Source organism: Passer domesticus, chromosome 1 (genome assembly GCF_036417665.1).
Source record: "Passer domesticus isolate bPasDom1 chromosome 1, bPasDom1.hap1, whole genome shotgun sequence".
Classification (NCBI taxonomy): Eukaryota; Metazoa; Chordata; class Aves; order Passeriformes; family Passeridae; genus Passer; species Passer domesticus.
The window spans coordinates 140,174,153-140,187,286 of record NC_087474.1 but is presented as its reverse complement, the minus strand read 5'-3'; the positions used below and the strand labels follow the sequence as shown (position 1 = coordinate 140,187,286).

At 37.9% G+C, this 13,134-nt stretch overlaps 1 protein-coding gene across 9 annotated transcripts in view; it reads left to right on the top strand.

The window, feature by feature from the left end:
* RGS22 (regulator of G protein signaling 22) overlaps positions 1-13,134 on the top strand; it is a 60,068-nt gene that overhangs the window by 44,552 nt on the left and 2,382 nt on the right. For all 9 annotated transcript variants that reach the window (XM_064392924.1, XM_064392888.1, XM_064392905.1 and 6 more), the window contains exons 21-25: positions 2,375-2,536; positions 5,441-5,620; positions 7,126-7,266; positions 10,677-10,910; positions 12,645-12,747. In XM_064392924.1, coding sequence (XP_064248994.1) covers positions 2,375-2,536; positions 5,441-5,620; positions 7,126-7,266; positions 10,677-10,910; positions 12,645-12,747 — 820 coding nt within the window. The remainder of the gene's footprint in view (positions 1-2,374; positions 2,537-5,440; positions 5,621-7,125; positions 7,267-10,676; positions 10,911-12,644; positions 12,748-13,134) is intronic.

Below are 13,134 nucleotides of genomic sequence, written 5' to 3'. Positions count from 1 at the left end.
AAATCAAACCCAAAATTTATTCCTCACATAAGTGGTCCCTTAGAACATTATGGGTGAAGTAAACTCCACCACCAGTGGAGTGCACAGCTTGACTGTTATTTTCTCTTGTCTTCTCTAATTCTCCAGTCTTAATGAGCAGGTGCTCATTTGTAGTTGAAGAAGGGACGGCTTTCTGTCCACAACAAGTTTCAGACATAAAATCCATAAGAAGACGTATAAACTATTCTACCACTGGGGTCATTAAAAGGCTAAACAAAAAAAAAAAATTAAAAAATAGAACAGAAATCTTTTGTTCAGCTATAGATAAGGGACATAACTGAAGATTCTTCACACAAAGACCAGTAAAAGACAACCAGGATGTGGAAGGCGAGTGAAATTTGCTATGTCTCTTGTGTCTGTATTTTCACAGTCTTTTTCATTTGGACCTTGCACATTCTTTACAATTTCCCTGTTGACAGCGTGAGGCACAAATGTAATGCTCTAAAAAACAATCGTGACTGCCCTGGTTACAGTGGACTGATTACTCACATTACTCCTGAATTTAGTTGCCTGCTGGATGTTCATGGTAAATTTCTCTCTCTTTCTGTCTGGAGAGGTCATACTTGAAAAGAAAGGTCTCTTGTCCTGGGCTTTGGAGCACTATTAACACTCCTTAAACTAATATTGTACATTTAATTCACATTTATCTGTATTTTGCATGCAGTGGACTTATTTGGACAAGCTGTTCATTCCAGCATCTGGTAGTTTATTTATTATTGCAAGTGGATTACGTGCAGACACAAAAGGGAATGTGAAGTATGCAGCATAGTGGGCAGGTTTAATCATATCTCACAGTATCTGTTTCATTTAGAATTGTATTTTAATCTCACAGCACTGAGATAATATCAAATTTAAACTTTTTAAACCTTTGTAATAATAGATTTCATCAGATGTTTGCCAGTTTTTTTTCCTCTTGAAGAGCAGTGAACTTTTTGTGATTGCCAGCATACAAGTTGTGTACATTTGTTCAGTTGAACTTTTATTGTCTGTTGAAATCAAACTAGAGACCCGGTCACCAATTATCCATGCAAACCATCAGCACAAAAGGGATCCAAAGTACATGTGGGTTCTGTTAACTGAGTTTTCCCTTTGTCTGTTCGTCAGGAAGATGGTTATTCTCCATGTTCTGCTTCAAGGTTGTTGACCCATAAAATAAGCAGAGTGTATATACTGGTATAGGAATGGAAGCAACATTTTGTTCTTCCCTTCATGAATATGCCCTAGAAATAATTTTTCTCAAAAGTTCCCTAAATTCTGGTCACAGGGAATAGAACATGTTTGGAGAATTGGAGAAGGGCTGAGAAGATCCAACCCTACTGCCTAAATTGAGCTGACTTTATTTTCACCAAAGGACCCTCTGGACAGCCACCACCCTCCTTGCCAGGGTGGGCCCCTGGCACGCTCTGTGACAGGACACTGCATAACCCCTGTTTTTAAGATAAATTGCAGAAACCCTTTCAGCTTAGGATCAGGTTAGATTTCCAGGACTGTTGGCAACAATTAAAAATGTTTGTGACCGATGCTCACCATTGAACAGCACTCCACCCCTCCAGGACTTCAAGAGTTTTAAACCACTTTTAGAAGATGGTTTTCATTCATCCATCTGATAACAAAAGGGGGTTGTTTGGCTTGCTGTTCAGCAACAGCACGAGAACTGTTTGTTCAGGAAGGCAGGCCAGCATGAACTTCAGTTCAAACAAACTGTCCCTGCATAAGCCATCTTTCTTTCCCCACCCTTTCCTGGCTGCCTACTGTTCTGTGCTTGGCAGCATGAGGATTTCCAAAATGTCTCAATGACTTTAAATTCTATTTTACTATTGGTAGCTTTATTTCATGGAGAGCAAATTCTCTGGCTTCTGTGGGTGATCATAGCAACACATTTCAAAAGTTATTTTGTTGGTGAGATCCCTGTCAGAAGCATTTTACAGCTTTAAGCTATGTGGTTTGTGTGTTCCTTTTCCTTTGTTGTTTGTTTGCATAAGACTCAAACTGTTCTCTAGAAAAGTAGCCCATTACCATAATCAATAACAAGAGCTGTTTCTATACTTTGTAGTGTTGCAGTCATATGGTCTAAATCATTGTCAGTCATTTCCTCTCCATCACATCTTCCAAAAAATGTTCCCCAAACCAAACTGGAAAAAAAGAAAGAAAAAAAAAAGGAGAGGAAGAAATGAAACCTTGCCACATTTTATTGTATCCATGTCATAAACTCATAAACTACTGAAAGTTAGGGTCAGTGCAAAGATAAGAATCAGACAGTTTACACTAACTAATGCCTTTGTTATTGCTTTTTGAAACAAAGTTTATTTGGTGCATCTATTTCTTCTTTTGACAGCATGTGGACAATGAGAGTGTTTCTTCATCTAGTGAAATTATTGCTTTCCGCAAGGCGCTGTTGGATCCAGTGACAGCAAATCTGTTTCAACGCTTTGTGGCACTGAAGGGAGACCTCCTGGGGAATGGAGTGCTCTTTTGGCAAGAGGTGCAAAAGTATAAGGTATGGTGGCAAAACAGAGCAAAGGGAATAGCATTCAGTTTGTAAGCAAATGCATCCATTCTTGCATATTAGGAGAATTTTAACAAAAATATCTATAGGCATTCAGTTGTTCACAGTAAAGCTTCTTTCATTATTTAAATTGTTATTTTAATCAGTGAAAATCCTCACTTCTTAAGGGTAGCTATTTGTGACTCAAATGCATTATACCTGTATTTCTTTGTGCTTCTTCAAACCGTAGCATTCAGAGACAGTAGTCTCTGAAGGAACACTGCTGTCTTGCTAATGCCCAGAGTTTGGTATACATCTGTTGAGCAGTAGAAATATGCAAGCATTAAAATATTAATTCTGTTCTTATAGCTACTATCTGAATTTGGTAATTTCTCAAAAATGAGAGATAACTTTAAAATTCAATCAAATCTACAGATATAAAGATGGTATCTACCAAAAAAACCGATATGTACAACGCAGACTGCAGCTTCCTTGCACTTTGTAGAATCAAATTTTACTTGAGCTGAGCTTGGGACCAAAGTGAAATGTGATGGGAAAGGTCAGCAGGGATTACATCTCTCCCAAATATATGTAGTTTTGTGAAATTGTTTGTGTGGGTTGAAACGCAACAGAAAGCCTCTGGAGTGAAACTTTAAATCACACTGCAGCCTCCTAGGAATATCCTGGACTGAATGCAGGGTCACCACAGATCTTTAATATATTCTTCATTCCTTTTGCCTCTGGGATATTCCTGAGGCAAAAGTGCTACTAGAGTGCAGAACCTCTCCTGGGCTCCTGAACATAGCCTGTGTGCACATGGCAGGCAGGGAGCATGAGATGCTGATGTGCTCAGAAATTGGGCTGTAAACACAGTTGCTGTTGCAGTAGCACTTGGAGATGTGCTGCAGGCATGAGGGTGTACTTTCACTGTTTAATTTTATGAATTTGAATTTGGTGTCTGCTTTAGAAGGTGAAGCTCCTGTTTCCAGGGTACAATCTCTCTTCCCCACAAATGTTCTGATCCCCAGGCAAGAGATCACTGGCTGAAGTGCTCTCTGGGGGTGATGCTGTCTCTCTCATGGTTACAGTGACTACCTTAGATTAAAACTCTGGTATGAAGGCACCTGGTGTTCCATGACACAAATCCTTTTCTAGATATTTCAAGTTGTGTTGATTCTTGTGACTCTTCATTGCTCAATTATGGAGGACGTGGAAACTTTGTGCAAATTAATGTGGAGCGTGGTCTTGATTCTTTTCTTTGTAGAACTGCTCTCTGAAGAAAGCCTTCATTGTTTTTTGTTCCACCCCCTTTCCTGCCTTATGTTAATTTTATTTGTCTTGTTATCCGGAAAAAGTAGAACCTGACCATATTTCTCCGTGCATGCAATCTCATGGTTGGCAGTTGATGCTCTTTGTAGAAGCAAAGGGCTGGACTAGTAGGAGTGTTGTGGGTCAGGCTGAACTGCAGGAATATTGCCAAAGGCGTGGGCAGCACTTTGCACAGTGCATACTTGTATTGTCTGAGCCCTATCATGCCATCAGTTTAGACAGAACTCCCTTCAGCTGTCAATGACTGCAGTGCTCCCATAACCCATCAGGCTGGAGGCACATCTTGGGACAATCCAAACCCAAGATTTTTTTAAAAACAAATATGAAGAAACATAACTCTGTGGATCATTTCCATCTGGTTATCTATGCTCGGTCTCATCTCTCTTCATATCATATGGCTTGTTTGTCTTCCCTCTTACTACAGCTCTCTGCCTTCTGTGCTAGATGAGTAAAGAAAGCCATAATAGATATTCTAAGGATATATTGAATATGTTTTTGCATTGCCTTACTTTCTTTATTATAGTTGTTATCATTCTTTTTTTTTTTCCTTCCCAAAACTAAAAATATTCATAACAAAGCAAGCCAACTCTTTCACATACCACATTTCTGGGTAAAAGTCATGGTTTTAATTTCTTTGCAAAGTAAATATGTAGCCTTCTATACCAAAACTAAATTCAGAGTCTTCATTTAAAGACCTCTCTTCCTGAAAACTCTTGAGTGCTCATTGTGTCTCTAAGATATATGTAATAGTCTTCTAATGTCATATAAATTTATTGAAATATATGGATAAAGGGAAAGTTCATTTTTGAAAGTGTTGGAAGGACACTCTTTGAATTATTTTTCCTTTATGTCAAAGTCCAATGGTGGCATCGTCAGGGTGTCAAAACACAGTAATAACAGGTTTCACAAGAACAATAAGACCACATAAAAAAGTAGAAAACCCCAGTATTCCTCTGACATCTCACTCGTGTAAGTTCAGGTTTGTTTTGTATTCTGTAGTGTACAGAGTTATTTCAAACCCTGAGGTTTTGGGAAACAAGAAAATCGTAATGGAATGAGAAGATCTCAATAAATGGAAAATTGTACTGGTAGCTGACATTGTCCCCTCTTGTCACAACACTCCTAGTTAGAATATCTTATACCCTCTAAATATTTCCCCTCTTTTGTTGGAGCACTTAAAGCATTTCTTTATCTTTTAGTTACCACGTCCATGCAAGTCATAGCAGGTTCATTGTGAAAATCAGTGCATTTCACACTTGTAGATGTGTTTCTCTTTTCAGAAATGTCTCCTCTTTGCCAATAATGCATTTAAAATCTATGCTGTTCCATCCAAACATGCAGGCAGAGATTATCACTTAAAACCAGTGACTGCTGTGTATCTGCATTTGCAAACCAGAAGCCTCATGCATGTCTGAAGTATGGTTTTCACCATGCACATTTACCAAAAGAATTTTGCCCAGGATACTGAAGGAATTTATTGTATAATTATTTTTGTTTGACTATTTATCTTTGATGATTGGTGCCCTGTAAAAGTTCTTGCCTGTGTATCTCTCCATTGACTGAAAATGGTATTTTTTTATCTTTCAGGACTTGTGCCATTCTCATTGTGCTGATTCCATAGTTCAGAAAAAGATCACAGCTATTATTGACTGCTTTATTAATTCTGCCATACCCCCAGCTTTGCAGATTGACATCCCGCCTGAACAAGCAAAGAAGATTGTGGAGCACAGGAAAGAACTAGGACCTTACATTTTTAGAGAGGCACAGGTAAGAAGCCAAGTGATAGGTCTGGCTAGAGACTGAGTGCCTGATTTTAAGAGCAGTCTTCATTGCTTATGTGACAGTTAGGACTCCACACACAACCTGGGCTTGAAGGAGAAAGCTGTAGTCGTATATTTCAAGGACTGTAAGGTGGAGATGGAAGAGAGTTTTCAGATTTATACTACTCAATAAAGAAAATCTCTGACAGCTAGCTGATCCTGGAAAGGTGTTATCCAGGTCTGTGTTACGAATTCTGGCAGGAGAAATGAATTCTGTCTATGTTCTTAATTGCTTGTTCTTTACCACTTGGTTAATGTCACAGAAGTAATTTGTAGTTAGAAAGTTCTGTGGTTTTCAACTTTTATGAAAAATGCAGATGTGAGTCAAGCACAAAGACAGCTTAATTTGCTGAATATCTTTCCTTCCTTTATTACAGAAAGTGTGTGTTAAATGGCTGTAGAAAATTTTCTCTCTGATCTTTCTATTAATCAGGCTGAATAGCAATTTTGGAACCTTTACTACAGACTTACTATTTTCTTATTCCTTGATACTGCTTTGTCTTATCTTCTAAGTCCAAGAAAAGTAGTTGCTCTTCTTTTCCTATTAAATTGCCACTGACACCTTTAGACATCAACTGTGAGTCCATAAAGTGTTTGGACAACAAGAGATGAATGATTTGTCAGAGAAGAGGGTTCATATATGTCCTAAGAGAAAGAGAAGTCTCGTTTCATCCTGTGTAAAACCCAGTGAACTCCAGAAATGTGGCACAAAACCAAAGGAAGAACTAGGCCAAAAAGCTGTGACTGGAACCCGACAGTGGCTCACATGTCACTTTCAAGCCTCTTGAGCCAGAAGCAGTGAGCATGCTTGGCTCCTTTGAAGCCAAGTTTCTCAATGCAAATTAAACATCTAAATAAATTGAAAAATGTGAGCCTTAGTACGTGCAGCAACAGAATTCACTGAGCCCCTCTGTTTGCTTTTCTAAAATTGTTTTTCTTATTCTGGTTCAAAAACGACCCTGTGAGAGATTATATCATTTAAAAATTATCCAAGATTTGCTCATAGATCTGTAATGTGGTTTAAGAGCCTTTCCAGAGGCAAAAAAGTATTTCCTTTCTCTTAAGGAGGGGAAAAAAGCCCTCTCCCTAATGAACTGAATATTTGAAATACTTGAGCAGAACAGTGGTGCAAAAGCAATTCTACTGGTGTATATTTTATCAAGAATACTTGTAAGAAGTGATGGATGTTTTCATTAATGCAAACAATTGTTTAGGGAAATATAAAAAAAGAAAGTGCCTTTTAACTGTGTTTTAGGAAGATTTCTCACCAGTAATAAACACACTGATGAAAAGCATGTGCCGAGCAAAGCTGGGCTGAAATGTCAGGACAGAGTACGTGGGAGGAACAAGGCTGTGTGTTCAAAAAAAATAGTTATCTCATTCTGCATTTTATTTTACAGTCAACTGTTTCCTTAATATGATCAAGATTGACTTTATTTTCTTTCTGCGCAGATGAGTATTTTTGCTCTTCTGTTTAAATTTTGGCCAGAATTTTGTAAGTTCCAAAGCAATCCGGAGAGTGACAAAATTCTAGTTTCCTTGGAGAAAAAAAAGGAAAAAGAGATGCAAAAGATGGAAGGGATAACAGCAAAGGTAAGGCTTGTGAAGTTTCAGGTGACTGCTGATGAACTGAATAACATGAGCAAAGATACATCAAATAAAACATCCCTTTCCCAGCCTGATCCAAAGCTACCTATTCTTGTTAGATTTCAAACTTTACATTCAACCCAGTCCTAAGGTGATTACTTCCCAGTTCAGCCAATACATATATATATGTTTGACTGGAAGCAGGTGAATCAATGGAATATTCCTTTTATTAACCAGAGGAAAAAAATGTATTTTAGTCACCCTTTGTGCCAAAAGAAGAGCAAAAAAAAAGGCTGAATTAAGAACAATGAATCTGTCTACAGCCCATGTGTACTGTGGGCTACTGCAGACCTGTTTGCACTTTCATTATGTATTGTCTTATATTAGAATTTACGTTCTGGACCACAACTGAAATCAAACCAAACCCAAACCCAAACCAAAATTGATTTCATATCTATTTTCCAGAAGGACCATTTGAAAATCTTGCACATTGTTTAAAAAAATATTTATGTGGTAATTAATTTGTATAATCTTTGCCCTTTCTTGAATATTTCTCAGCTTTGAAAGTGAAATTGTTAGACTGTTCACAGCAAGTATCCAGACAGTTCCAGCGCATTAACAAAACTGTGACCTCTACAATGGAATGCTTGTTTGTAAAATTGTTTTTCTTGGATTTTTAAAATTAAAATATAATGGACTTCTTTTTCTATTGATTATAGGCTTTGAAAAAGTTTATTTTTTATTAAATACAATTGTTTGGCAAGCTCTGAGGAGAGAACATTCTTTTAAGGGCAGAGAAATTACTGGACTTGCAAACTATAATAAGTAGCATTACAGAGACCTTGACGTGTTCTAAATACCATGTAGATGTGTGGAGATGTTCCACATGATGTGAACCACACAGGTATCTGGACACATAGGCCCATAAGAACATATATACATTGTTATTCTTCTTTATGCACATGAAAGCTGAGAACCAGTGAAGCATCACTCAAGGCCACACAGCAATGTCAAGGAAGTCTAAAATCCAAGAACTCATCTTGCTTTCTCCAAAGCACTATGTCCCCATATACATACATCTGCCAAGGCCATTGGCAATACTTATAGTGCAATATTTCAAAGTAATACATTTCTGTGTTTTCACAGACTTATTTTCCATCTGTTTGTTGCCTGTCTATGAGATTTCCGATCAAGAGCAAGGAAAGGGCAAAACTTAGGCAGGAGGGCAAAAGCCTAGCTTTTATGGAGAACAAATGGGAATGGTGAATTATGCTTCTAAGGAGGGAAATAGAGTAAGAAATTTTAGAAAGTGACAGGCAGAGAATGCAGCTTAGTAAACAGCTTGTAGACTATTCTTCTCCTCACAAAACAAAAAAAAGGATCAGTAAACCAGTTACCTTTTAAAATCTCTTAAAAGAATGAGTGCAACACATAATTTTTCCCAATATTTTAAAAATCCTTTTCCCTTTCTGTTATTGTTTAAAGATTGCCATTTCCTGTTCTCTTGCCTGAGATTTCTGTCCTCTCGTTGACAACATAAATGATGCAGTATCCCTGAAGGATACTGATAAGTTTCATCTAACTTGAGCAATAGCAGGTTCACTTGTTGGCTTGTGGAAGGTGATGATTTCTTGGCAATGAAAATAAGGACTATGTTCTTCTGCCCCACCAGGCTCATTGAACAAGAGCAAAGCTCTGGCAAGGCTTAGAAACAGCTTTTTATATATATATCTCCTTTCCGCCCCACAAATCAGTTCCTATTTTGGGTTTACGTCAGAGCAATCATAGTCCTAGGGGAGGAATTTGCTTTCTTCCTTCGCACATGTCCCCAGGGCACTGAATCTACCTGTGCTCATCTCAGTTTTAGAACTGAACAGATAAGAGTTTGATTTTAATGTAGTATAGTGGAAAAAATGGGCAGACAAGGAGCTTTTCACGAGCAATGATGTATTTGTAAACTTGGTATTGCTTGACTATCTCAGTATGTTTTTGTGTGCCTATTTGTTATTTAAGGGGCAAATTCTACCAAAGGCATCCTGGCAATGGACTTTTTTCCTTTGTTAGCTGCTAGATGCACATGCCACATATCTTCAAATATATAAGTCTCTTTTTTCAGACTGCCTTGGTGCCAGTACTAATATTTTGTTGTATATATGATTGTATTTTATCTCCAAAATAAATTTTGGATTTTTTTTGCTTTCAAGTGAACAAAATAGCTTTAAAGTTTTAGCTTTAACTTACATTGTAGATTTGCACATACTCTTTCTATGTCCTTAGCAAAGAAAGCCATCAACATTCTTTTCCTTTTCTGTGTTTCTGCTATGTCTCTTAGCAATAAGCTTAGTTGTTAGTAAGTGGTGTAATGGCATGGGATCTAAATACACTATAACATTGCTTAATATATTATGAGAAGTCATTTTTAAAGACCTTGCTTTATTCACCATTCTCATGGAGAGAGCCAGCAAACATAAACTGCAGTGCAGTAGTATTCACAATGCCTCTGTTTGCATTGGCATCCCCATTCCACCAGCTGTGTGTGTCACAGAAGTTACTGAGCCTGTTTCTGCAGAGAAGATCAGCCTCAAACTGGCTGGGCAGTTCTGTACCCAAAAGTCACTCTTACACTTGATGGGTTCATAAGACAGTGGGAATTATGAGGAAGGAAAAGGCACTTTGGGAGCAAGGAAACGAGCCAGAGTGATCCTTTTCCAGATCTTTCAGGGACTTACTAAGTGAATTTGATCCCCTTTTTTTCCCTTTCTTTCTCACTTGGAACATAGGAGGCTTATATTACTCAGCTCTTGGAGAGAGCTCTTTGTGATGTCTAATATGAACATCGATTGATGTTTATGAAGAATTTTGGGATCATCAGACAGAATGTGCAAAGGTGAAACAAACCAACATGAGAATGACAAACAGTTAATCACCAGAGCGGTTTGCCAAGGGTACAATGCCTTGTTCTTCACTGTAGATTGTACATTGCCTGTTTTCCTAACTTGTATACTGTAGTTCATACACAGCTACTGGACCAAGCTGGAATTAATCACGACAAATCCTCCATTCTACATTTATACCTGAGGCCAAATTAGAGGCTTGCAATGTCCTCTCTGTCCTTAAAATGTGTTCTGTTGCAGATCTGCCCAGATATATTTTGCAGCAGATATTGAATCTGAAAGAAAGATGGTGTGCAGGAGTATAGAGGACAGGAAATACGAACTAGAACAAAAAAATGCTTTAAAAAAGCAGCTGCTAATTCAAAATATGCTCAGCATGATGAATTATGAAACTAAGCATTACAAAACATTACTGCAAATCACACTATCTCATTTCCAATGACAATTTTTGGTTCCTCAGACTTTGCTCTTTACTTTAGCTCTGTAACTATTGTTCACATCTAATTATGAGGTTTTTTGCAGGGTAAAGAAGCGGAGAAAAAACTCATTAATTTGGCTCAACTCAAGTCCTTGACTCAACTCAAGCCCTTGACTCAACCCAAGTCCTTGACTCAACGCAAGTCCTTGACTCAGCCTGAGCCCTTGACTCAGCTTAAGCCCTTGACTCAACTGCCAAAGACTGTTTTGCTAGATGAGCTTGATGTGAAGAGAAGACCATCAACACCCTTAGCACCTACAGAAGGACAGGGGAGGAAGGTAAATAATACATGTTTTTACAGATGTCATTCAAGAGAGATAAAATGATCTTGGGAAATGGGGGAGTTTGGTTATGAATACTGCTGTCAGATGGTTCCTCAATAACTGTTCATTCATTTACAATTAGCTTTGCTGTTCTAAGTTTACCTGTCTTACAGGTGATTGTTCTTTGTTCTTTATTAATTTTTTTAAAGATGTAGGTTCTGAGTAGTATTAACAGCTAACAGAATGTTAAGGTCTTAGGGTGTATGGATTAAAAAAATCATCTATATTTAAAGATCAATTGAATAAAAGGTAGTTCAGTTCTGGAATAAGAAGCTTTTAATTATTTGTGAAATTCATATCCTGAAAGAATTTGGTTTAGGCTAGAGTCCTGTTCTGATCATATGTCAAAAACTGAAGCTGAACTCCTTTAGAAAATCTAGGTATTTGAAAATCTGACAGCACATACCACTTCAAGACTTCTTCCATAACAACTCCAGCTGATGCAAATCAGTAGTGAAAAGGTAACAGTTATATTACTGGGAAATGGGGAAAACAGACATGCTACATTGGGCATATCAAGGGATCATTGATGGCTGAGCTGGCATTGCCAGAACATAACAGGGAACCTGTGCAACCACATAAGCACAGATGTGTCGTGTGAATCAGGAGTAAATCCCACTTTGGCCACTGCTTGTATTCCATAGAGCTCTTCCCATGGCGTTATGGTAGTGAAGAGCAGAATATAGAAAAAGGTACTGTGAAATACCCCCAAATCTGAAATCACAGCATGAGTTGCATAGATAAGCTTACACTCTTAGCCTTCAGTAGACCATTTTACTTTTGTCCTACCTATTTAAAAAAAAAGTGAGTTGAATGAGCCAGTACATCCCTGGCACACATTTAAGTCCTCAAGAAGAGGTGGAATAAACAATAATATTTTAAAGGGCAGTTTCTCCTTCCTTCTGCAAGCTCCTTCCTACAATAGGAAGGTGATAGAAGTTCTTACTGAATCATGATATGACAAATTTGCTCCAAACTTCTCATGCCATAAGATAAAAAGCAGACCAAATAAAAGTGCAGTTCTCAACCTGTTTTGGAAGAGCAACCTATTATTTACATGCAATCTGAACTTTTTTTCTTTAAAAGCAGTATTTTATCCTTAGAAAAGGAAAGGATGACGTCTCCAGTTGATCTGCTCTAGTGGTAGTAGCATTCTGCTGGAGAGGGCAGGCAGAAGGAGCTGTGAGGCTAATGAGATATTCATTGAAAAGACATAAGCTAGAAACAGCTTTTCTTACATGTATTTCCTCTCCACCCCACAAATCAGTTGCTGGTTTTGGTTTATGTCAAACAGAGCAATCATAGTCCAAGGGGAGAACTAAGGGTGTGGCACAGAGATAAAATGAAGTCCTTGATAGCACAAATGATATTTTGGGAGGGTAAAGATTTGTTGCTTTGTTTTTGAAGAAGAAAGGAGAGAGAATAGCACTCAGATGAGGGATGGAAAATAAATATAAACATTGTATCTGTCAAACGTGCTTAAATCATGGTGTTTTGAGATTTACTTATTTATAGCAATACTCTTTCTCCCATTATTCCAATATTGTAATGAAGAAAAATCTTCTTAATATTTATAATTATCCAGTAATAGGAATATAACATAAACAAGTTTTTTATCTTACTGTTGAAATGGATCAGAAACTACAGTGATGTCACCTGAAGGCTGATGGTTTTTGGTGGTTCTTGCAGGCTTCCTGGACCTATTCCAAGTACATAGAAGCCTTGGAGCATGAAAGAATACTCATCAAAAGGCAAGAAGATATGAAGAAATCCTCATCATCACTCCCTGCAGGTTATTAACCAAGCTCTGTAGTTTAGCAGGACAAGCTTAGAGTTTAGGTGAAATTCTTGCAGTACAAGGATTTTGCTTGCTCTTCTTCTGAGTTGTGCACAGAAACCTCTGCTTCTCTTTTGCTGTCAGTAGGGGAGCTGCTCCCTGGGCTGTACTCATGAGTGGTATATTTTCTAAGAAAGAAAAAGTTGCAGGGTATCTTTGCATTGCCTTTACAGCACAGGTCCTGCTACAGAGAGGAATAAAGCCATTTCTTCATTCTGTAGTGGCATGGCAATCACATACACATTTCACTTCCCTGGCTTCTCGTGCTTCATCAGCTTACATTCAATCAGATACTGAAACCTCTTTGTCACAGTCTGTCAGTATGTTTTGGGAGGATGTGGG